A 26898-nucleotide genomic window follows, 5' to 3' on the forward strand; every position below is an offset into this window, starting at 1 on the left:
AGATCTTTTACTGGCAAAAACGTTCGTAAAATATTAAAAGTTCTAGTTGCCTTTTTAAGTAACCAAAACATTGGAGGGCAACTAAGCCTCCTCCCCTGCTCCTTTTTTCTCAAAGTCATTCTATCAAAATTATAAGAAAGCCATATAAATATGAAATTTCGTTTTAATTATTCATCTGTGGAGAGCCAAAATCAAAACATGAATTAGTTCAAAAACGTTCAGATATTAAATAAAAAAAGACATGGTTTTAACTGAAAGCAAGGAGCAACATTAAAACTTAAAACGAATATAAATTACTTCGTATGTGAAAGGGGCTGCTCCCTCCTCAACGCCCCGCTCTTTACGCTAAAGTTTTACTCTTTCTCTCAATTCTACTTTTTAAAACAGTAAAAAACTTTAGCGTAAAGAGCGGGGCGTTGAGGAGGGAGCAGCCCCTTTCATATACGAAGTGATTTCTGATCGTTTAAGTTTTAATGTCGCTCCTTACTTTCAGTTAAAAAAAACTTTTTTTTTTTTCATTTAGCTTATCCATACGGGTTCATTAAAAAATATTCTAAAGTTCGATTGTTGCTTGAGTATTTGTATATCTGAATTTGTATTCGGATAAGACTGTAATGACACATGATAACTACCCATACCTAGCACAGTTGGATTTATATAAATGGTTCTCGTATCTCCATACTTCTTGGCAACCTTCCGTCGACAATTTCTGGTAACAGTGCCTCAAAATAAATTTTTTTTTAGATTTGGCAGCATTTTGTTAGACCAGAATTCTTGGTCACGACCAATCTTTTCATAATATAATTCCTTTTCCCCTAAAAATATTACAAAGTATACAAAATCAATGTCACAACATTCCAATTGCATTTGAACTTGGTAATAGTAGTCATGTGTTCTTTTCAGCTTTATTTCACTAATAACTTTCTTTTCAAGACATATATTTTTAAGCGCTATCAACTCTTCCAATGTAAGTCCTTTTGCTGTCAAAGGGCACTTCACCTCCAAAAGAGCCTTCTCACCCGAAGGAAAAATTGCTATCCCGCCCGGACTGGCCCCTAGAAACCCATATTCCTTTTGAATGAAAAGCCCAGCAGAGTTCACAATGCAACCCATTTTCTTTACAAAAGCTGCAATAGCTACAGGCTCATACATCTGACCATGCTCCATTGCCTTTGTTTGGTGGTTTTATGGGATGCAGCAGCTGCCGAACTAATGAACCCACAGTCTTCAACCGCCTTTTACAAACAGCACCAGCTACGGAAGCTGTAATTCTGTTTTTTCTGTATTCTATCCAGTTATTATCGATAGGATTTCTCTGAAGCCTAGTGGCTTTTTCGATACTGAGGATTTCTGTTGCAGTACATTGGAGACGAGTAAAAAAATCTGTTTTTGCAATTTCGAGCGCACTGCAACCAAGATCTGGAGCAGTTGCGTTCGAGCTGTAGTTTTTGTCTGCTCCGGTTGGCTCCCTGATTTCTTTTGAAGGGAGTTTTGTGGAAGCATTAGTGAAAAGGCGCTTTCTAGCAGACAGTTTTTACGTCGTATGCTAGGGGTGTCTTCAGGATTGACCTGTAGAACTTTCCCGGAAAACGAGCAGCGTGTAGGACAAAATCTATGGTCGCCACGGGAAAAAAGGAGAGGAATTGTCTTCAGCGCAATGATGAGATCCTTCACGCTTTTCTTCTCTGTGGTGGCACATGCAATTGCATTTCTGGCAAAATCACACAATTTCTTTATTATTGCAGCACTAAGAAATCTTCTGCATTCGGCATTTTCATGCTGATTCTTATATAGTCAGTTTTCCAAGCATTTGAACGCATGATTAGCACACTCAATTTTTTCTATATTTCTGCCATATGCTATAATTTCAGAATGGGTACTCGAATCGCCGTCGGCAACAAATCGAGTATATCTTAGATTGTGCATGGATGTTGCTATTCGGAATGCGTCAACTAATATATCTGACTGCATACCTCTACTGGGCCCTTGCCAGTTCATAAAACATATATGTTCAGGAACAGATCTATTTACTTGATGCCTGTATTTCACGCAAGTACAGCAATATTTGTTCCTAAATATTTGTTCCATTTGTTCTATATTTCTGCCCTTGCTATAATTTCAGAATGGGTACTCGAATCGCCGTCGGCAACAAATCGAGTATATCTTAGATTGTGCATGGATGTTGCTATTCGGAATGCGTCAACTAATATATCTGACTGCATACCTCTACTGGGCCCCTGCCAGTTCATAAAACATATATGTTCAGGAACAGATCTATTTACTTGATGCCTGTATTTCACGCAAGTACAGCAATATTTGTTCCTAATTCCTAGATTTAAAAGTTTCTTCGAATAGAAACCTATCACCACTCCACAGCCTGAGATTGCACGATATCTATTCCCCTAACTTGGTGTACACCAGCTTCCATCAACTATAACACATGTCTCTACAGCTCCATTTGGGTGAATTTTCTCACCTGCTTCCAGTGTCATCCTTCGCTCGGTTTTCCCATTTTCGATAAGATAGTCATAGAGAACTTTTTCCAATTCTACACAAATTTCTTTCTCAAATTTCGTAAAGACTTTTTGAGACGGGGTATTTATTCCAATGGTAGAGAAAAGTTCTTGAACCTGGGCGTGAGTCATTCCACCATTTATTGGACCAACCACTACCTCTTTGTTGACACTTACTGTTCCTGTTTCTGTTTTGTGTTTCTTTCTGATAGTATTCACACTATCAAAATCAGTCCTTTTCCGTTTTTTGACTACGGTTTTCGTTGAGTCTTTTTTTTTAAGCCTTCTAGGAGCAAGGGGTTTTTCTGTGTGAATTGTGGCTTCCTCATGACATGATTCGCATTTGAAGATGAGTCTTGAGCGCAATCCAGCTCTATGTTCTTTAGAAAACATCATATTTGAAACCAAATTGATGTCTTGGCACCTGTAAATAAAATGCTAATTGGTTGTGAGGAAGTAAAATAGTAAAGTAGCGATTTTATTGTTTTGGTAGAAAGGAAAGTGCTATAGCTTCAAAAAGGATAGGTAGTATGTAGAGTAGTGAGCGATGAAGGGTAATTAAAATATGAAATAAAATATAAAATATAGCTAGAAATGGGTGAGAAGTGGAAATTATACGATCTAACCGAAAGTTTGTTGTATTTCATTGTCAGATTAAACCACCCAATTTTATTTATGTATGTAACCAAGCCAAAAACTGTCCTGGAACCACCAATCAGGAAAGCCAAGTATTTCAAAACTTTACAAAATCCTTTGGGGCATGACAGGAAATGCCCTCTAAACAGACCCGTGTCGATTTACCAAATTCCAACGGAAATTACTAACCAAATTCCAAGAAAAATTAAGTCTCACTTGACTCCCTAAAATCAAATTCAAAGTAAAAATCCGTGCCCCAAATTCAGTTGCATCTCAACTATCATTTAAATTTTTATTCGAGTAATTCACAAAGTTCTTATTAGTACGATTAAAAATACCAATATGCTTTTATGAGTTAGGAGGATCAAATTAGCTAGTTTATTTCTCAAATCCTTTAAAGCCTTAGCAGACATTCTTTCAGAACCTTTATCCGTACTTTTTAATGATTAGATAAAAAAACAAGTATTTTAAATGAAAGTAAGGAGCAACATTAAAACTTAGAATGAACAGAAATTATCCCGTATATGAAAGAGGCTGTTTCCTCCTCAACGCCCCACTCTTTACCCTAAAGTTTGACTCTTTCTCTCAACTCTACTGTTTAATACTGTAAAAACTTTAGCGTAAAAAGCGGGGCGTTGAGGAGGGAACAGCCCCTTTCATATACTGGATAATTTCTGTTCGTTTTAAGTTTTAATGTTACTCCTTCCTTTCATTTAAAAAAATTCGTTTTTTATTTAATTTCTGAACGTTTTTTAGTTAATCCATGTTTTGATTTCGGCTCTGCGCAGATGAATAATTAAAACGAAATTTGAATTTTTATTTTTTTGGCTAAACGGCTTTCTCATAATTTTGATCGAACGATTTTGAGAAAAATGAGCGGGGAAGGAGGCCCAGCTAATCTCCAATTTTTCGCTACTTAAAAAGGCAACTAGAGCTTTTAGTTTTTTACGATGGTTTTCATTAGTAAAAATATACGTAACTTACGAATTAGCTTACCTAACGAACTTCTATATTCGCAGGTATCTATTACGTATATAAGGGGGGCTCGCCTACTTGTCAATACCTCGCTCATTGCACTAAAGCTTAAATTTTGTCCTAAATCCTTAAGAATGACCCCTGAATCACAAAGGCCGTAGAATAAATAAATGAAATTACTAAAAAATACTTTAGCGTAACGAGTGAGAGATTAGGAGGAAATGAACTACTTATATGTGTAATATTTTTTGTTCGTTTTAAGTTTTACCGCTGGTCCTTACTTTCAGTTGAAAACACTTTTTCATATTTATTTTTTCATTGTTTTTTAAATCATGCTAGAAAATCCTGCCCCCTGCCAATCATGGAAAATTATCCTCCCCATGACAAATTCCTCCATGGAAAGTTTCACCAACATAACCTCCTCTTCTCAACCCCTCCTTCCAACCAAAAAAATCCCACTGAAAACGTCTGTACACTTCCCAATAATCATTACTATGTGCAAACACTGGTCAAAGTTTTTAAGGCCGTGATTAAGTGAACTTGAAAACATAGAGCTTCAAAATTGAAGTAAGGTTAGCCTTCTGTCTTTTAATTCTCTAGAGACCGTTGGTTGTCAAAACTTCAAATAGCACCAATTATCAAGTCTTATCAAAGGTTTTGATTGACAGCTTCCTTTGGTGAGATGTTTCAGCCGAGAAATAGTAATATATTTGGCTGGGTAAAAATAAGATTTTATTATTTAAAGTAAAATAAAAATTTTAAGATTTAAAATTTTTTAAAATTTTTTTAATTTTTTTAATTTTTTACTTAAAATTTAAGTAAAAATAAATTTTATTAGTTAAAGATATACACAACTTACAAATTAGCTTACGTAAAGAAACTTCTGTATTCTCATATTTTTATTGCATATATGAGGTGTTTCACCCCCTCGTCAGTACCTCACTCTTCACGCTAAAGCTTAAAATTTGTCACAATTTCTTAAGAATGACCCCTGAATAACAAAAGCCGTAGAATAAATAGTTGGAATTTCTAAAAATACTTTAACGTATAGAGCGAGGTATTAGGAGGTGAGCCCCTCATATGCGTAATAATTTCTGTTCCTTTTAACAGAAATTATTATGGAATATTTACAGGAATTAATATTTACAAGAAAATAATAACAGGAATATTCTGTTCCTTTCAGTTGGAAAACTTTGCCATATTTATTTTTTCATTGTTTTTTTAAATAATGCTAGAAAATCCTGCGCTCCCTTCATGGAAATTTTCTTCCCCCATGACAAATTCCTCCGTGAAAAGTTCCCCCAACATATCCCCCTCTTCTCAACCCCTGCCCCCAACCGAATGAAAACGCCCCAGAAAACGTCTGTACACTTCCCAATAACCATTACTATATGTAAGCACTGGTCAGTGTTAGTAACTTGTAGTCCCTCCCACGGGGACTGTGGGGGAGTAGGTCATCCCAAACGGCATAGTTGTAAGGATTTTCGACTACGCTGAATAAAATGGCTATCTCAGAATTTTGATCCGGTGACTGAAAATAATTGGCGTGCGACGGGGGCCTAGGCACCCTCCGATTTTTTTGGTCACTTAAAAAGGGCACTAGAACTTTTCATTTCCGTTAGAATGAACCCTATCGCAACATTCTAGGACCACTGGGTCGATACGATCACCCCTGAAAAAAAAAAAAAACAAATAAACACGCATCCGTGATCTGCCTTCTGACAAAAAATACAAAATTCCACATTTTTAAACAGTTCGTAGTAACGAACTGTAGTAAGGAGCGACTAGGCTCAATAGTAACCAAAACTCTAAAAAAAAATAGAATTTTGATACCAATAGTTATATCAAAAGAATGGCATTTTAATGCTGATTTAAATATATAAGTTACATCAAGAATAGTCTTACCCATCAAAAATTACGAGCCTGAAAATATTTGCCTCATTTTAGAAAATAGGGGGAAACACCCCCTAAAAGTCATACGATCTTAACGAAAATCACACCATCAGATTCAGCGTATCAGAGAACCTTGTTGTAGAAGTTTCAAGCCCCAATCTATAAAAATGTGGAATTTTGCATTTTGTGCCAGAAGACAAATCACGGATGCGTGTTTATTTGGTTTTTTTTTCAGGGGTGATGGGAAATTAGAGGGCACCTAGGCCCCCTCCCACGGTCATTTTTACCCAAAGTTACCGGATCAAAATTCTGAGATAGCCATTTTATTCACCATAGTCGAAAAACCCAATAACTATGTCTTTGGGGACGACTTACTCCCCCGCAGTCCCCGTTGGAGGGGCTGCAAGTTACAATCTTTGACCTGTGTGTACATATAGTAATAGTTACTAAGAAATGTACAGACATTTTCAGGGGGATTTTTTTTTGGTTTGGGGGGGATATTTGAGGGGAGAGGGTAGGATTTTTCCATGAGGAGCTTCTCATGGGGGAAGAGACTTTCAATGGAGGGGGCGCAGGATTTTCTAGCATTATTTAAAAACAAAAACAATGAAAAAATAACCATGAAAAGTTTTTTTTTCCTACTGAAAGTGAGAAGCAGCATTAAAACTTAAAACGAACAGAAATTATTACGCATATGAGGGGTCTACCTCCTCGTAATACCTCGCTCTGTACGCTAAAGCATTTTTAGTAATTTCAACTATTTATTCTACGGTCTTTGTGATTCAGGGGTCATTCTTAAAGGAATTGGGACAAAATTTAAGCTTTAGTATCAAGAGCGAGGTATCAACGAGGGGTGAGCCCCCTCATATACGCAATAAAAATATACGAATATTGAAGTTCGCTACGTAATTTAATTCGTAAGTTACGTATATTTTTTACTTACGAAGACGTTCGTAAAAATAATAAGTAAATGTTGCCTTTTTAAGTAATAAAAAATAGGAGGGCAACTAGGCCTCCTCCCTCGCTCCTTTTTTCTCAATATCTTCCGATGAAAACTGTGAAAAAGCCATTTAGCCTCAAAAAATTAATATGCAAATTTCGTTTTAATTATTTATATGTGGAGAGCCAAGATCAAACCATGCATTAATTCAAAGACACTTTAGCGTAAAGAGCGAGGTATTAGGAGGAGGTGAGCCCCTCATATGCGTAATAATTTCTGTTCCTTTTAAGTTTTAATGCTGCTCCTTACTTTCAGTTGAAAAAACTTTGTCATATTTATTTTTTCATTGTTTTTTTAAATAATACTAGAAAATCTTGCGCTCCCTTCATGGAAATTTTCTTCCCCATGACAAATTCCTCCAGGAATAGTTCCCCACAGTAGGATTCTATGACTTTTAGGGGTTGTTTCCCCCTATTTTCTAAAATAAAGCAGGTTTTCTCAGGCTCGTAACTTTTGATGGGTAACACGAAACTTGATGAAGCTTATATATTTGAAATCAGCATGAAAATGCAATTCTTTTGATGTAGCTATTGGTATCAAAATTCCATTTTTTAGAGTTTTGGTTACTATTAAGCCGGGTCGCTCTTTACTACAGTTCGTTACCACGAACTGTTTGATAAAGTTGGAGGACAAGCAATATAAACAAAGGTATTTTATTTCAAATTATAATAAAATTAAGTATATAAATACAAAGAAGGATAGAATGTCAGGAAAATGAATTTTCTTGTTACCGGTACTAGACCATTAATCTTATAAGTACGGCTCTCGTATTGGAAGCCCCCGTGGAACTCTGGGATCGACAAGCTCTGGGATCAAAGCATCCATGAAGAATCCTTTTAGCTTGGGAAAAATCTTTTCGGTCCAAAAGTCTGGATCGCGGTCTATCTTTTCAATGTAGAAGTCTTTCTGGGTAAAAATCATGAAAAAGCAAGTATCTAGCTGAGCACATTCAAGCTGACATTGTACTTGGTAAAAGTAGTCGTGGCCTTGTTTGAGGTTGACCAGTCCATTCTTTCCAACTTCCATGCAACAGTCCGCCTTAGCCTCTTTTCGGTTCTTTATCCACTCGCCTTTCTCCATATTTTTCGCAGTTTCTGGACACTTTATTTCCAAAAGTACTCTTTTTCCGCACGGCATAATTACTAAGTAATCTGGACTGGCACCAATGAAGCCATGCTCATAGTGCACAAAAAAACCGCATCGCTCCACTTTAAATCTGGTCGATTCTTCAAACTTTTTTGCAGCTACTGGTTCAAATGTATGCCCGTAAATCATTGCTTTAGTCACTTTTGATGGCGCATAAAGAAGTTTTTGCACCAAGGGGGTTTCAATCTTCGTCCTTCGCTTGGCTATAGTTCCGGCCCATGAAGCCGTTATTCTGTCCCTGCGTACTGCTGACCAGCTTCCGTCGTCTTCTCCTTGTAGGCGAGTCGCAGCTTCTATTTCTTGAATTTGTTCAGTGCTGCACTCTAGCCGTTGTAAAAAGGCACTCTTCATTATTTCGAAGTCAACAGCTGCAAGATCAGGAGTTGTTGCGTTTGGCCCATACTTCCCATCAGGTTCATTTACTTTCTTCTGCTTCAGTATTTCATTGCGACAAGTCATTGACTTTCGAGCCCTCTTCTTTAGAGCTCTTAGCCTAGATTTTTTCATTGAAAGTTTTGTCATCGCTCAAGGTGGTATCCTTCCTGTGATTTTTCTATATATATGAAGCCTTCCTAGCTCTCCTTTACTATATTTAACACCAGCAGCTGCTACTCGAGAATTATATCGACCATTTTGAGTCACGAGGAATTGCTTCCCTCCTATTAATTTTGCAACTATACTCATAAAGTACTCAGCTAAGTTGCTTGTATTATTCCCAATCAGTAGTCGCGCTCTTCTTGTTAGAGTTTCAAATGCTTGTAGGACATGGCAGAGGAATATCATAGAGGGACAATCCGTAAGAGGCACTTTGCTACCTGAGTCTTTACAGAGCCCAGGGCATTTTGTGTGATCACCACTGAAGAAATGGTGAGGAATGGCATTAAGAGCCTCTATTAATTCTTTTGCGCCTTTGCCTTCTTGGCTAATTCGGATGATCGTTGCCCGGGCGTACCCACTTAGCTTTTTAATCATTATTGGAGTTAGCCTTTTTGAGCATTCTTGGCCACCAGTCTTCCTTTTGTTATACAATCGCGATGTAAGGCATTTGCAGGCATGATTTACGCATTCCACTTTCTCAATCATCCGTCCGTATGGAACCTTAGCGATCAACTCATTATACAAGTTGGAGTCTCCATCAGCAATGAACCTCTTATATTTTAGTTTGTGCATTGTTGGAGCTAAGCGAAATGCCTCTACTATTATGTCCGCTTCCATTCCTGTTGATGGTCCATCCCAGTTCAAAAAACACTTGTGATGGGATTTTTCCGAATTTCTGTAACGAAAGCACATAGCACAAAACTTGTTTCGAACTCCTATGTGGAGCAGCTTCTTAGAGTAGTATCCAATCACCACACCACATCCAGATAAAGCTCTGTAACGAGTCCCGTAGCTTCGTGTGCACCAACTTCCATCTACAATTACAGTTGTCTGCACAAGACCCTCATAGTCAAACCCTTTTCCAGCTCTCAAAGCTGCCTCTCTTTCTGCTTTTCCATTTTGTAATAAATATTCGGTAAGGAGTTTTTCTGTTTTCTCGCAGATTTCACGCTCGTACTTTGAAAACACTGCAGACGCTGGAATATGTAGTCCTAATGTACAAAAAAGCTCCTCAATCTGGGCATGCGTAAGTCCAGCATTTATTGCTCCCAGGACCATCTCACAATTTAAATTTTTGGTCTCTCTGTCATCTGCTTGCGGTGCATTTTTATCTTTTTTTCGTGATGGAGGAGCTTTGGTAAATACTGACTCCTCCTCTTTGCAGGATTCACATCTGAATACAAATCTACTTCGGAGTCCTTGTAGATATTCTTTTTCAAACATCATGTTTGGGACCTCCTTGATGTCTTTGCAACTAAAAAAAATAATATATATTTAATAAAATAAAATGAATGAGACTTTCCCAAAAGTTTTAGACTGAAGAACTTGCCAACATATAGACCCTTTCCCAGGATCTTATTTTTGGGGGCGGGGATTTAAACAAATGTCCCGGAATCGTAAAGGCCCTGGGTCGTCATGCTTCGAAACCGATCCATCGTTCGATAAACATTTCTTCGTTTTGTTCGACATTTTAAATTGCTGAATAGTGGAAATACGCCACCGGCGCAAGGACCTTTGTTGTCACAAGTGTCGGTAATCCCAAAAACGAAAAGGATTCACAAATCAAAAACTATAAACAATGACACGAAGTCGTCGATGCCGCTCCACTGCGAAATTTTTAGATGTTATTCATAACGAATGAAAATTGGAGGACACAAGCTTCAAAAAAATTACTCAAAAACGAAAAAATAAAAAACGGAAGGAGTTCGGAGGTGATAAGCGAACGGCTGATCAGATCTTAATGAAATTTAATATTTAGATGGATCTTATTGTTTAGAACACAGGTTTTAAATCCCGATCAGATCCAGTGACATTGGAGGGAGTTGGACGGGGAAACCAGAAATCTTGGAAAATGCTTAGAGTGGAGAGATCGGGATGAAACTTGATGGGAAGAAAAAGCACAAGTTATAGATACATGATTGACATAATTGGAACGGATCCGTTGTCTTTGGGGGAGCTGCGGGTTGTTAATTTGGAAAAAATAGAAAAATTGAGGTATTTTTATCTTACGAGTGGGTGATCGGATCTTAATGGATTTTGACATTTAGAAGGACCTTGTGACTCGGAGCTCTTATATTTAGTCCTGACCGGCATTAAGCCTCTGATTTTCCTTTTAAAGCGATCTGTTGATTCTTAAAATTTTGCTACAGCTCATGCCATATGAGCTCTTGGCTCTTCCGACCTCGTCACAAGTGCTACATGAGCCCTTAGCTCTTGTTATTTTGTCACAATCGACCATTATAATAAAAGTATTGTTTTTCACTATTATTATTCTGTAATGTTTTTACTGTTGTAAATCGTCAGTATATCTACTTCCTTCTGCTTATTAAGTACATATTATGGTATATCAAACAAAAAACTTCTTATCTTTCCTGCAAATACAGTCTCTTGGTCCTGATTTATTTGACCTAATTAATAAAATAATTATTTGACCATTTCTCTAAAAAAACGTCTCCCTCTCTTCCTTTTTGGGCTAGAACATTTGTATCCAAACTTGACATGCTGCATCGTCTAAGGCATAATTGGTTCAGTTTTCTAAAATAATTACTAAATTTTGAATCTTTGAAAATAATAATAAGTTTTGATAATAAATTTTGAATCTTTGAAAACTTTATCAAGACCCAGAAGAAAAATCTTTCTTGGATTTTTAAAAACATTTTAAATGAAAACGCATAAGAATTCGGCTTAATAAATAGAGTATAAAATACCTGTGCTCACCTGTGCTTCCAAACTTTAATCTCCAGATCGCGCATGAAAAAGCAGGATCAAAAATCCGTCGGCAATCCTTCAATTCGTCGCAATCCAAGTTTCTACCACCAGTCACGATCCGGTAGGGCAACGGGGAAGAAGCTTGGGGGTTCTGCTCCATCTCAAGGTTTGTCGCTTGACCTAAATCTCTTGACTTGTCTAGTTCTTCGGCGTACCGCATTATTAGGTATTTTGGATATTTGCATCAACCAAGCTCTAAATACTTTTTACAAAGGCGCTGTCTATGTGTGGTAACACTTTTGAGATGCATACCTCGCTTTGATTTAATTTTCCCCATGATTTCGGCTTTGTGTGCACAACTTTACTGAAGGTTCCTGACTATTTCTCATTTCTAGGTTACTTCATTGCATTGAAATAATTTATGAAAATTTCACACTATTAACAAGCAGCTGATTATATCAGCTTGTCATTTTGGTCTCTAGGGACTATTATCGGCGATCTGAAACGATTCTTTGTGGTAACCGACTTGTAAAAATTTCAGGTAGCTGAAAATATTCTAGGGGACTGTTAGAAAACAGGAAAATACATCGAAAAATGGTTCCAATCATCTTACAGGTTATTGTCTTCTGCTCATGATAGTACCGATTTTGTTCCAAAAGCAATATCCTTCATAGAGTACACTTGTGAAAAAGACCTAGACATTTTCTAAGATTTCTAAGCAATTAGAGGAAATAGAGGAAAATCCTTTCAAACATTTTGTAGCATCTTCAAGAAGCTATGGCCTGATATTAAAAGCGGCATCTTCCGCCAATCAATACTTGAGTACTTTTTAAATATAAATTTTCAATTTAACATGGGATTTTCGAGTTCCATCAGTTCACTTAATCACCGCCTTAACTTGCAGCTTCTCCCGTGGGGACTTTGGGGGAGTAAGTCGTCCTGAAAGAGATAGTTATAAGGTACTTCAACTATGCTGAATAAAATGGTTATGTCAGGATTTTGATCGGACAACGTTTGGAAAAAATGAGCGTGGGAGGGGGCCTAGGTGCCCTCCAATTTGTTTGGTCACTTAGAAAGGGCGCTAGAACTTTTCATTTCCATTTGAATGAGCCCTCTCGCAAAATTTTAAGACCACTGGGTCGGTAAAATCACCCTTGGAAAAAAGAATTAAATAAATAAACACGCATCTGGGATTTGTGTTTTGGCAAAATATACAAAATTCTACATTCTTGTAGATAGGAGCTTGAAACTTGTACAATAAGGTTCTGTGATACACTGAATCTGATGGTGTTACTTTCTTTAAGATTAAATAACTTTTAGGGGGGTTCCCCCATTTTCGAAAATAAGGTAAATTTTCTCAGGCTCGTAACTTTTGATGGGTAAGACTAAACTTGATGATGAAACTCACATATTTAAAATCGGCATAAAAGTGCGATTCTTGAGATGTAACTCTTGATATCAAAATTCTGTTTTTAGAGCTTTGGTTACTATTGAGCCGGGTCGCTCCTTACTACAGTTCGTTACCACGAACTGTTCAAAATTACCTCTACTGGTAAGTTTGCTTTATGTTGGAAATAAAATGATAAAAAGAAGTTTTTTAACTGAAAGTAAGGAGCAAAATTAACGAACAGTAATTACTCCGTATATCAAAGGGGCTTTACCTCCCTCAATACCTTGCTCTTTACGCTAAAGTTTGACTCTTTTTCTCAAGTTTACTTTTTAAAACAGTAAAAAACTTTAGCGTAAGTAGCAGAGCGTTGAGAAGGGATAAAACCTTTTAATATACAGAGTAATTTCTGCTTGTTTTAAGTTTTAATGTCGCTCCTTACTTTCAGTTAAAAAACTTGTTTTTTTCATTTTATTTCTGAACGTTTTTGGATTAATACATTTTTTTGTGTTTTTTTTTTGTTTCTCTGTTTGCCATTCTGGCATGTCCAATGAATTGTGGGACAGAATAGAGGCAGTTCAAAAAACGTGTCTAAGAATTATTTTCAAACAGGGTAAAGGGCCTTACATTTCCCTTCTTCGGAGAGCAAATCTAGTCACCCTTAAGGAAATGAGAGTACAAATTTCCTTATTATTTTGCCAACAATATCGTGCATAACCCTTGTACTACTTCTCTTTTCCCTAGTGAATATTTACCCACCCGCCACGTCAGGGGCGGATCTAGGATTTTTTTTTGGGGGGGGGTGTACATGAAAGGTTACTCCGATAAACTTGTGGACAAAGAAATACCAGCAATTTAAAGGGAACTGCAACAATTTCTAAGTCGTGGGTAGATAGTGGACATGGACTTTAATTTAATATAAAATCTGATGAGTTCTATTGAAATTAAAGTCAATTAGAAATATTGATACAAAAAAAGTAAGTTTATAAGAACCACCTCGCCATAAAACACAATTAAAAGGTTGTTCACCCTCTACAAAAAAATAATATATTTAATCTTTTCTACATAATTTTTAGCATTTGCACTTCTGGCGACTATAGCGAGTTACTTAAACTTTGTATTGTCAAAAAAAAAAATTAGTACCATATTTTGGTATCATACATTCTTTGGAACTAATTGTTGATTAAACATTAAGTAATAGTTCGTTTGATGGTGTAGCAGGAAAAATAGAACAAAGAAATAAAAATATAATGCTTTCTTATTGTTGCTATTAGCAGCGGATTAAGTCAGAATTTTAAATCTCCCCTTCTTACGAATGAAGATTTTCGCCTCCCAGTTGGCATTTGTGGTAATACGGACAGATCCCCTTGATAAACTTAAATTTAATTAAATACTTTTTGGGGACATGTGTCATTAATAAAAATCTAATAGAGACTGCAAAAAGTAACTGAAACCTTGTTTCAAACTTTTTTGCAAAAAGAAACAGCCTTAATAACTAAAAACTTACTAAAAAACTCGACTATTAAAAACCAAATAAAAAAAAAAATTCGTCCCTAAAAGAACCAGAGCAAGCGGTCCCAACCACAAATCTACTACTATGTCAGGGGGAGGGTGCCCCCTGCATTCGCCACTGCCCCACGTTCTAATTCAACAAAAATCCCCCTTCTTGCCCAAATAAGAGTTTCCACTGAAAGATATAGAAGAACGTTCATCCTTCACATATTTGAAATTTTAAATTACTAACCCATCGCTCTTATCGCTCCTAGTTTTAATGCTTATTTTGCAACTGCAAACTTTACAATTCTTGCAAGGTAAACTAAATTGTCATTTTGTTTAAATTTGTTTTCCCGGTTTTAATTTACGACTTTTTATGGTTTGACTTTCTTACTGATTGCAATTTTATGAGTTTAAACCGGTTTGATATTTATTACTGATTGGCATTCACCATTTTTTAAAATTTTTTTATTGACACTAAAATGTGAATTTGGCCCTTTTGGGCTTGTGATAGCCGTTTTGTAGAAATAAATCTTGTCTTGTCTAAACCGTAATTATAACCGATTATTCTATATAAGCTTTAAATTGTTGGTAAAACCAACAATAGTGAAATTAAACCAACCTAAGTAGATACCGTCGGAGCGTTCTGTTGTTTTGGGATGAAAATATCTTTAAAAGTTATCGAACATTCTTTCTCTATAGCAGAAAAGACAATTATCAAGAATTAATAAGGTACAAGTTGTATTAATTGCAACCCAGAATAATTCCCCATCCTAATAATTTTGATAGCAGTAAATCAATGACGTAAAATGAAAGACAAAGAAAAAACTTACATGTGGCGAATCACGAGCTTTTCATAATTCTCAAAAAGGTAAGGCAGATCCACAATCCAGCGTGAGCCTTTTAGAAGGTCTGACCCCAAATTTCTTCCAGAAGTGATAACTTTCAACACAAAAGGGGAATTTGTTCCAATTCCTTCGGAACTTGATTCGTCGTGAACCGAAGCATCCGTTAAGTCTTCTAACATATATTTTGGTAAACGCGGTCTGCCTCTAGCCCGATAATTTAATTTCAACTTTTCACGATGGGCCTGCACATTTGGCAAATGGAGCCCTCGCATATTTCTTTTTTTTTCCCATGTTACTGTGGTCAATAACAAGAACTATATAAGAACTTTATTAGGGTTTTGACCATTTTTATCGGGGTTCACTTACTAAGGGGTTGAATTGTTTCTTGGAAAGGCCTTGGACTTGAGACTGGTCATTTGACTGCTTTAGTATGGGTAATTTTTATTGGGGTTTATTTACCAAGGGGTTGGATTGTTTCTTGGAAAGGCCTTGCACTTGAGACTGGTCATTGACTGCTTTTGTAGTTTGCTTTGGTAGTTCTATAGCAAGACTCGGGTCTTGCTATAACAAATTTAAATATTCTGGGGAAATTTTGTTTCGTTCATTAGTTATTTTGTTTCATTTATTAGTTATTAATTAGCTTGTTTTATATATTTTTAATTCTTATTTCAGTACGAAGATTATGTAAAATTGTACTTATACTACAATACATAAATTTTTTCCTGAATTTATTTTAATTAAACCAAAACGATAGATCAATCTTTTTAAAATAAAACCATTGCTTCTTATTCGGCCCTTGTGCTGTGTTCAATTTATCTCTAGGATTAGACACAGCTTATCCTTAATTATTTATACAATACGATTTTCTTATATATTCATTAACCGGCAGTTTGGTGTCTGCACCTTACTTCTTCTCTAGACTCTGTTTAAACAGGTTAGAACTAAATAATGCTTGACTGAATCGCTCCTGAACAATCCGAGTGGTTAGCCCCTTGGTGTAATTTTTGCATTCTTAGATGCTCCGATTACAGCTCAATCTAACCTTTTGAGGGGAAATTTTGATTTCGGAGCAAAAATATGTAAAGTATTTGAAGGGACTGCAGCCAGGAGGTATATATTATAGAAAAAAGTTTCTTATTGATGAATAGAAAATTTTTCGCTCTATTTTTTGATACCCCACAACAACAATCTCAAGCATAGCAATCTAGAATGCAAACCCGAAACAGGTTTTATAATTATTTTGGAATTATAAAAAAAAATAATTGTCGGCTTTAAGATTTGATTATGCCAAAATATTCACCAGATTTTTTTATTTCTATTGACATAAAAACCGCCAAAATCACTAATTCATGAACGTCAGGCAAACTCCAAATGTTTAACATGGGAGGTATAGGAAGATTCTTTGCGAGTCCGTCCTGCCTTAATGCATTTAGTGCAAGTGTACAAAAATTCCTGTAATTTTGAGAAGGTTTGGGTGTGAGCCGTCTGAAATTTGATTGATTGACACAGGAAATTGATTGACATAGATTGACACATGTCAGTTGTAAAAGCTACTTGACAATTCCAAGAGATACTCCACATGCTGCTTTATTTGTTTTTATGTGCGACATGCAAAGCCTTTCTGTGCTATTGTAATATTTTGAATTTAATATTTTTAATAGAAATACTCTAAATAAAGAGACTGCCAAGATGTATTTCATGTTCAAGTGTTTCAAAACTCTATCACTCAAATGAAAAAACAATGCACGAATCTCCTTCAACTTTTATTGCATTTCTTAAATAGACTGATGATTACAGACAGTTCCATAGTTACTATACGATGCAATGATGGAGATGTTGAAGCTAAGATATACCTTTTAACAGCAGTAAGCAATGGTTTCAAGAGCATGTTTGAAAATGACTTTTTTGAGAAGAAAACAAACTCAGTTGTAGCTAACGATATCCATTTTGAAAAAATGCAATTTATCATGCAATATTATGAATATGGAACTGTTCATGGTTACCAGAAACTTAACAAGGAAGGATTTGACCATATTGTTTAGAAATATGATTTGTTTGGTATCAAGGATGATATAGCAGAAAAACTAATTGCTGAATACAAACAAGGTGAAAATTTAAAACTTATTTTTCAATTTCCAACAGTCCAGAGTCCAAAATTGGAGCGCTAAGAGAACTCGCGCGCGTTGCTGCAGAAAGAAAAGCAGTTCCAATTTTTTTCAATGTATTTAGTGTTGATGATTTTATAAAATTCTCGGAAATATGTTGTTATATGCTATGTCAATCAAAATAGTATTGTATTTTACAGTTGGGCGTCAGAGAATCCTGAAGAAAGATCCATTGCATCGTTAAAAACCCTATCACTGATTAACTTCCAACTGAATACTTCCAACTGTGACAACTTGCAACTGTGACAGCGACTGCTTGCTACTGCTACAACATCTAGTTGTGACTACTTTCAGGAAATGTTGAGCAAGGATGTTGAACTTCGAAACTTTGACGCTGAAAAAAAAACTTTGATGTTCAAATGGGAATGTTATTAAAAATGGGAAACTTATTAATAATAACTTTCCGTAAAGAAGTTCTTCAAAGAAAAGTAAAGAGCCTTATGAAACTTAATTATACATATTAATCTTATTATTAGATTTTTAAACTTAATTAAGCTTAATACCTTAACCTTATTTAAGTGAAACCTTATTTAGGTTTTTAACTTAAAACGTAAACCTTATGAAATCCATGCCAGCAGACATAAATTCTAAACAACGATAAATTACTTCTAAAGAATAAACAAAACCTAAAAATAATAGAAATAAAAGTAACAATCACAGCAAACATGCTGTTAACAGGTACTAATATAAATGAATAAATAATTTTTAAAACGAGTAAAATATTGAATGTAATATTGAGTTAAAACTTAAAAAGAACAATAATCGCTACTAACAGGAGTTTGGCTGCTGCCTCCCCCTAATCTTAAAACTCAAAAGCCAATTGCGTCATTTGTGCTTTACTGAGAAGAACTATAGGCCTACTACAACTAACGACTCACTATAGCACCGAGTTGCTTGAGGCCAAAACAGCTAAACACGTTCCTCCTCCGTTCCAATCTATTCAAAGCCTTCCTTTTTGCATTATCCCAAGAATGTTTCATTTCATTTAAATCTTTACTTACGACATCTTCCCACTTCCATTCGGGAACAATCCACTTATTTTCGGGAACAACATTTTCTTTTATATTTACAACATTGAAAAATTAAAATTACAGTGAAATAAAATCTTAAGTATCATTATATATTAAGTATTCAGTTTCTTTTTATTGTTGATTCCAAGGACTGGTCAAGACAAATATAATTTTCTATACCACACAAATGACACAATAAGAATTACCCTTCTACGGCTGGGGGAGGAGAGAAGAGGCAGTAGCCAAACTCCTGTCTGTGGTGATTTTTGTTGGTTTCAAGTTTTACTTCAGCTTTTAATTCAATTTTGAGTTCTTCTCGTGGAAACCTCCCCCCCCCCCTTACTGAAAATTACCCATTGAAAATGTCCATACTTTTCTCAATGGAAAAATTGCATAGCTAATAGCCCTTCCCCACGGGGCTGTGAGCGGGGATTTTCAAGTAATCTCAGAGGTATAATTATTGGACCTTTGAACCATTCTAAACCAAATGCCTCTAAAAATTTTAATCAGTTATCTTTGGGGGAAAAGGAGTGGGACTAGTTGCACTCCAAACTTTTGGTCATTTAAGAAGCAAATTAAAATGTTTAATTTCCGTTTTATTGTGCCCTCTCCCGGCGTTTTAGAGCCATCAGATTGATATAATCATTCCCTGTCAAAAAAAGGGCATCTGTTATCTTCCTTCTGGCAAAACATACAAAATTCTATATTTTTGCAGATAGAAATCTTGAAACCTCATTAGTTGGGTTTTGTGATGTGATGATTCTAACGGTCTGATTTTGACTTAAATCGGTTGATTTTTTGTTGTTGTTGTTTCCCGCCTTTTATTTTTAAACCAGGAACATTTTCTCAGGCGTGCAGCTTTTGATGGGTAACATCATGGTTTTCGATTTTATGGAATGACTTAGCATAAAAAGCGAAATCTTTTGGCTGATTAATTGTTATCAAAATTCCTTTTTTAGAGTTATTTTTGGGTCAAGTTTTTGTCCTCTGAAAAAAATTTCTTTTTTGAAATATTTTTAGAACCTATATTAGGCAAGATCATGTTGATTCTATATACTAAAGGCAATGGTATTTTGTACGGGTGTATTTTCCGTAGGAATAATTTCTGGGGGGTGTTTTTCCTGGGTGGGGTGGGGGACTTTCCTAGTGGGTATTTACCATGGGGGGCGTATTTTTGACGGGGAGTATTTTCCAGGGGGTATTTCCCTTGGGGATATTTTCTTGAGGGGGGAGGGGGTCGCTGGCCACCTTCCGGAATGGGCCAAAACTAAGTATCTATCACTGTTAGGGATGCACTGAGACGTAAAAATTGTAAATTACTTCACTGTAGACAGTGTAGACCATTGAAGCTCATATATATAGACCGCAAGGATAGCTTGGCGTTTCTGAGGACTAACACCTAAGCAATGAAAAAACACATAAGCCCTCTATGTCACCAATAAGCAGCAACAGTCGAGACTAGTTCAGCATCTCCTGTTTGAATGCTTACCTTGGGTTGTGGGGGCATCTCCGGAGGCATATTGGATTTGGTAAGATTGGAGGGCAACTGGCCCACCTCACATCTTTCTTTGCTAAAAATCTGATCCAATTCTAAGATAGCCATTTAGTTTAACATAGTTGAAAAGACCAATAACTATGTCTTTGAGACTAACGTGACCCCCTAGAGCCCCTTGGGAAAGGTTTGTAAGTCGTGAAATTCGCCCACTGCTTACGTAAAATATTTGTTTTTATTGGAGTGCATACAGACATTTTTCGGGGAGAGTGGAGAATTTCTTCAAGGAGGATCTTCAACGGGAATAATCTCCCGTGGGGAGAAAAATTCCCGAAGGGGGATGAACTTCCAAGAGAAATTTTGTACTGGAGGAATTTGCCAAGATTCCTATACGCAATACTTTGGTTTATTTTAGTGTCTCTTTGATGACCCAATTTCACAACTAAGATATTAAGGGAAATTGGTAAAGGGCTCCAGCACTCATGGTTTTGGAGGTATTCAAGTTTTTTTTTTTTGTAATAGCCGTTGTAGCACCTAACTTCAACATCGACTAGTCCCATTTAAACCTTCAACACCTAAAATTAAAATCCTTACACTGGGGTTATTTGGGTCAGGGGTGACAAAGCTACTAATTGTACTGTCACTCATCACAAATAAATTAAAACTCAATGGGTTAAAAATAAAAGAGTAAAGTAACAAAATCAAGTCCCAAAAAAGAATCAAATCGTCAAGTAATATAAAACCAAAAGGCTATACGCAGAGGCGGAGCCCTCAGTCAATAGTAAATTAAGCAAGCTAAATAAGTCAAAAGCGGGAACAGCACTAAGTTTGAAAGCTGGATAAAGGGATGGTTGATAAATACTCTCAAGCAATTTGATAGTTGCAATATGCAGGAATCTGGGAAAATTTGCAGCAAGTACATTAACAGTACATTTAATTACATTAACAGTCAAAAGTTTGTTTTGACATTAACAGTCAAAGCAAGCCAACGCCCAAAAATGCACCACTACACGAGTGTAAGGGCGTCATGGACCCCAAGGGGAGAGTCCCTTGTGATTCAATCAACAAGCCGTGGTACAGAGTTATCCCTCCTAGGGAAATAGAAATTTTGAAAATATTTGGTTAATTTGAATTTCAATTTGTCTTTCTTCTTCATTCCTATTGACTTAATTTTTTGACTATTGTTGTTGTTGTCGTTCATTAATTCTCGTTGTCTAACCCACTTGCTTCTTTTTTGGGTTGTTTCAGAAATCAGAGGTTACATAAATTCAGCTGTCACAGAGCCAGATTTTCGATCTGACTCTTTCAAATCCCTTTTGTAGAAGTTAAGCTTAAACTAATACTAAATATAAAAAAAATTAAATTTAAAATCTCCTATAAAGAAAAAAATAGCAGATTACATTCTTTATCATTCACCAATTAAAAAATCGCTATAATAAACATGGGGAAAGACTATGCAAATAATTTGAGTATCCTGAATTAAAAAATGTATGCAAAATGAATGAGTTCCTGAAGGCTATGAAATTATTATGAAATTATTTTAAAATTATGAAATTATTTTAAAATTGAAGTTGAAGTCCCAAACTGATTTAAACTAAATAAGGATTAAAAAAGCAATAAGCCAGTCGATGCCAAGAAAATTGATCAATTGGAAACTAACTTTCCAATTGTACTAATTGTAGGTACTAATTTCCAAGGTACTAATTGTAGCCCCCCGAAAATAGAAATACATCCCCAATTTAGCTGTTTCCTTCATAATCAGTTTATAAAATACGATAGAGGGTAATAAGCTTTTCTGGTCCTTTTATTACCCCCTGAGAAAGTCGGTAAGTTAGGACCTTTGGATACTGTCCAGCTAAAAGTATTAAAAAAAATTCGTCTTTGAAAAAAATTCAAATATTGCTTAACTCTTCGTGCGATTTTAAAAAGCAATTGTTGTTTTCGGTCAAGCAGAAAATACATTGGCATGGTGTGCACATCAATATTGACATTTTACATCCTGGTAGTCTGCACAAACTAGAATTTTGATTTTTCTGTTCTCAAGGCACAACTCTCAGTTTTACTCAAGACTTGTTCCTCGCTATTATCTTGATTTCGTGGCATAGAGCTTTGAGAAGGAACCCGAAAATAATGATACCAAAAATCGATAAGCAGGAACAGCACTAAGTTTCAAAGTAGGGTAAAGGGGTGATTGATAAATCTCAAGCAATTTGATAGTTGCAATATGCATGAATCTGGGAAAATTTACAGAAACCACATTAACAGTCAAAGCAAGCTTCTTTTTTTTGCACCTCAAACTTTGGGACCATAACTGTTCAACATTTAGCACCCATTTTTATGTGTTGTGTCTAAGCTATAATGAAAGAGGCGCACACTCCACTTTTTCGTAACCGTCTCAAAGCGATTACACCTAACAAAGCGGTTCGTGAGGAATATTATTCATAACGAAAGTAAAGCAGTTCAAAATAGGGATGAAACCTTTTTATTGACAGTGAATAGATATAAAATTATTTAACTGGATATTTAGAACACATATACAGTGTTCATCATCAGCAGTAAAACTAAAAGACATGACTAAAAATAAACACAATTTATACCTAATAAACTAATTACATATAGTTTATTGCTCTTATTTTTTTTCAATGCAACAGTGGAGGCAAATATGTCAAGTGCAACAGTCCACGTAATATGTCAGATAATTCTAATGAACCGGAACCGAAAAGATCAAAGAGATTTCTTTTAGTTTTACTGCTGATGATGAACACTTACCTGGAAGTGCCTAAAGTAGCAAAACCGGGACAGAAAGACAGACCGATAGACAGAATTTGCGATCGCTATATGTCACTTGGTAGATACCAAGAGCCAGAAAAATCCAAAAAACTGTAAAGCCAATTACTTTTTAGTTTTTCAATTACCCAATTGGAGCCGAAAGTCCTTGGACGATGAAAGGGAGGTTTTTGAAGCTCCATCAGACATTTGTTATAATTATTTGCTGGTAAATCTATCTATTTTAAGTCCAAAGTTGAAAAATTGTACCTTATTTTTTATTACTTATTCTTAACATTTCTCTTTTTTCTCTTTTCTTATCTTCGCGTTTTTCATCTCCAAATTTAAGTTTATTTGACCTAGTAAAGTAGGCACTAAATGTCAAAGTAAAATTCGAAAAAAAAAATCATAGATGAGATTTTAAGCACAAAGAACTAATTAAATCTCGCTAAACTTGGATTGAAGATATATCATTTGCATTAAAAATTTTGCAAGGGAGTGTTCATAGACCTGTTCCTTGGACCAGGTCTTAGGAAGGTAGGGACGTTGGATGCAATGAATCTGTAAGAAGTGCAACAGGCAAGGAGCAGGCTAGGTAAGCAGTTGAAGAAAACTCTGCAAGAAGTCAAAAAACAAAGCTTAAACAATAGAAGCCAAGGAAATAGAAAGTCATCAAGCATGGATAGGAAAAGTTCAGTAAGATCGTTAAGAAACATTTCGATAGCTGAATTCGAACAGCTAAACTTCATTGAACTCAAATATGCTCTAAATATATTGAAAAGGAATTGTCCACGGCTAGATGTAAATGCTTAGTTGAATCAGTGCATATCAGTTGCAGAGCAACACCTGCTACCTACTAAAGAGTGATCGACCAGCCCATTGCAACCGAAATTTAAATGCTTAAAAAAATCTTTTAAACTAATTAGGGAACAAGACATAGGTTTATCTTAGCAGTAAATTTATCACGAAAAAATATTTTCAAAAGAAACTGATAACGAGGCTGAGCCATCGAATATGTTGGGAAACCGAAATTGTGGGGTACCATTGGATGGATCTTGCTAGAAAACCCAACAATTTTTTTAACAATAGTTACATCAAAAGAATCGCTTTTTAATTATATAAGTTTCATTCAGTTTAGACTTACAAATCAAAAGTTATGAGCCTGAGAGAATTTGCTTTATTTTAGAAAATAGGGAAAACACCCCTTAAAAGTCATAGAATCTTAACGAAAATCACACCATCACATTCAGCGTATCAGAGAACTATACAGTAGAAGTTTAAAGCTCCTACCTACAAAAATGTGGAATTTCGCATTTTTTGCCACAAGACATATCACGGATGCGTGTTTATTTGTTTTGTTTTTTTTCAGTGGTGATCGTACAGTAAGTTTTTTACTCTTTTAAAAAGTAGAGTTGAGAGAAAGAGTCAAACTTTAGCGTAAAGAGTGGGTCGTTGAGGAGGGAACGGCCCCTTTGATATATGGAGTAATTTCTGTTCGATTTAAGTTTTAGTATCGCTCCTTAATTTCAGTTAAAAAAAACGGTTGTTTTTTTTATTTAATCTATAGTAAGATCCTCTAGATGTGCAATACCAAATTTAAAATCTACTTTTATTTTATAAGAAGCACGTTAAATAAAAATTATAATAAATTGCAATTTTTTTCAGTGCATGTATTATTTGTAAATTAGTCTTAATAGTACTAAAGTAAAAGACAATATTTAACAAAACACTGTTCTATGCGACGTCATGATATCGAGCTAAAATGCCTAAAGTTGTTTATCGAATTTAATACACTGGATCAGTTTATAGAAAATTATAAAGGCGACATGGGTTGATAAATTATAAATTACATGGAGTCATAGTTCATATCAAATAGTTCGTGGTAACGAACTGTAGTAAGGAGCGACCCGGCTCAATAGTAACCTAAACTCTAAAAAACGGGATTTTGATACTAATAGATACATCAAAAGGATTGGATTTATATGATGATTTTAAATATAGGCTCGATGGGAATCTCACCCGTCAAACGTTACGAGCCTGAGAATATTTGCCTCATTTTAGAAAATAGGGGGAAATATCCCCTACAAGTCATAGAATCTTAACGAAAATCACGATTCAACGTATCAGAAAACCCTACTGGACAAGTTTCAAGCTCCAATCTACAAAAATGTGGAATTTTGCATTTTTTTTTTACCACAAGACAGATCACAGATGCGTGTTCATTTGTTTGTTTTTTGTTTTCCAGGGGTGATCGTATCGACCCAGTGGTCCTAGAATGTCGTAAGAGGGCTCATTCTAGCGGAAATTAAAAGTGCTAGTGTCCTTTTTAAGAGATTAAAAAATTGGAGGTTACATAGGCTCCCTCCCACGCTCATTCTTTCCCAAAGTCACAAGATCAAAATTTTGAAATAGCAATCTTATTCAGCTTAGTCGAAAAACCATATAACTATGTCTTTGGGGACGACTTACTCCCCTACAGTCCCCGTGGGAGGGGCTACAGGTTACAATATTTGACCAGTGCTTACATACAGTAATGGTTATTGGGAAGTGTACAAACGTTTTCAGGGGGATTTTTTGGCTGAGGGGAGGGGCTGAGAAAAAGATGATATGCTGGGGGAGCGTTCCATGGAGGAATTTGTCATGGGGGAGGAAGAACATTTTCCATGAAGGGAGCGCAGGATTTTCTAGCACTATTTAAAAAAAAATGAAAAAAAATTTGAAAGTTTTTCAACTGAAAGTTAGGAGCAGCATTAAAACTTAAAACGAACAGAAATTATTACGCATATGAGGGGTTCACCTCCTCCTAATACCTCACTCTTTACACTAAAGTATTTTTAGTAATTTCAACTATTTATTCCATGGCTTTTGTGATTCAGGGGTCATTCTTAAGGAATTGGGACAAAAATTAAGCTTTAGTGCAAAGAGCGATGTACTGACGAGGGGGTGAACTCCCTCCTATGCATAATGAAAACATACGAATTCAGAAGTTTGTTACTTATGTTAATTCGTAAGTTACGTATATCTTTTACCAATAAAAACACTTGTAAACAATTAAAAGTTTTAGTTGCCTTTTTAAGTAACCAAAAACTGGAGGGCAGCTAGGCCTCCCCCCCTGTCCCTTTTTCTGAAAATCATTTGATGAAAAGTACGAGAAAGCCAATTAGCAAAAAAAATCAATATGTAAATTTCGTTTTAATTATTCATCCGCGGAGAGCCAAAATCAAAACATGCATTAGTTCAAAAACGTTCAAAATTAAATAAAAAACAAAGTTTTTTTTAACTGAAAGTAAGGAGCGACATTAAAACTTAAAACGAACAGAAATTGCTTCGTATATGAAATCAGCTGCTCCCTCCTCAACGCCCCGCTCTTTACGCTAGAGTTTTGAATTAATTATTTGTTTTGAATTAATTAAATTTATTAAAGTTGAATTAATCACTCATTAAAGTTGAATTAATCTTTCTTGTGCGGAGAGCCAAAATAAAAACATTCATTTGTTCAAAAACGTTCAGAGAATTAAATTAAAAAAATAAGTTTTTTCAACTAAAGTAAAAGAGCGACATTAAAATTTAAAACAAACAGAAATTATTTCGTATATGAAAGGGTTGTCCCCTCCTCAACACCTCGCTCTTTACGCTTAAGTTTCACCTCTTTGTCATAACTTTTTTTTTAGAACAATAAAAAACTTTAGCGTAAAGAGCGAGAACACGTAATAAAAATACACGAATGTAGAAGCTCGTTACGTAAGCTAATTCGTAGGTTACGTATATTTATTACTAATAAAAACGTTCGTAAAAAAAATAAAAGTTCTAGTTGTCTTTTTAAGTAACCGAGGAGGGCAAATAGGCCTCTTACCCCCCCCCCTCCTTTTTTTCTCAAAATCATCCAATCAAAACTATGAGAGTCATTTAGCCACAAAAAAATTAATATGCTAATTTCGAGAGATTTGCCTTGAAGGGAAGGAATTTTCCATGGACTGGGAGCAGGACTTACCGCCGTTATTTAATTAAAAAAAAAGTTTTTTAACTGCAAGTAAGGAGCGACATTAAAACTTAAAACGAACAGAAATTATTCCGTATATGATAGGGGTTGTCCCCTCCGCAACACATCGCTCTTTACGCTAAAGTTTATTTTTATTGTTTTAAAAGTAGAGTTGTGACAGACTCAAACTTTAGCGTAAAGAGCGGGGTGTTAACGATGGAACAACCCGTTCCATATAAGGAATAATTTCTGTTCGTTTTAAGTTTTAATGCCCTTCCTTACTTTCAG

General features: G+C 35.6%; 1 protein-coding gene across 5 annotated transcripts in view; it reads right to left on the bottom strand.

Moving 5' to 3' along the window:
* Positions 1 to 481: 481 nt before the first annotated feature.
* The window catches only part of LOC136042223 (uncharacterized), a 33422-nt gene continuing 7005 nt past the window's right edge, over positions 482 to 26898 (bottom strand). For 3 of the 5 annotated variants that reach the window (XM_065727160.1, XM_065727162.1, XM_065727159.1), the window contains 2 exons: positions 15184 to 17697; positions 482 to 2937 (listed from right to left, as the gene is read on the bottom strand). In XM_065727160.1, coding sequence (XP_065583232.1) covers positions 2403 to 2937; positions 15184 to 15470 — 822 coding nt within the window. In that variant the 5' untranslated portion in view covers positions 15471 to 17697 and the 3' untranslated portion in view covers positions 482 to 2402. Of the gene's footprint in view, positions 2938 to 10852; positions 12409 to 15183; positions 17698 to 18241; positions 18396 to 26898 lie in introns of those variants that run through there. The other 2 variants (XM_065727161.1, XR_010621203.1) reach the window with 2 other exon arrangements.

This window comes from Artemia franciscana, unplaced genomic scaffold (genome assembly GCF_032884065.1).
Source record: "Artemia franciscana unplaced genomic scaffold, ASM3288406v1 PGA_scaffold_828, whole genome shotgun sequence".
NCBI classification, from domain to species: Eukaryota; Metazoa; Arthropoda; class Branchiopoda; order Anostraca; family Artemiidae; genus Artemia; species Artemia franciscana.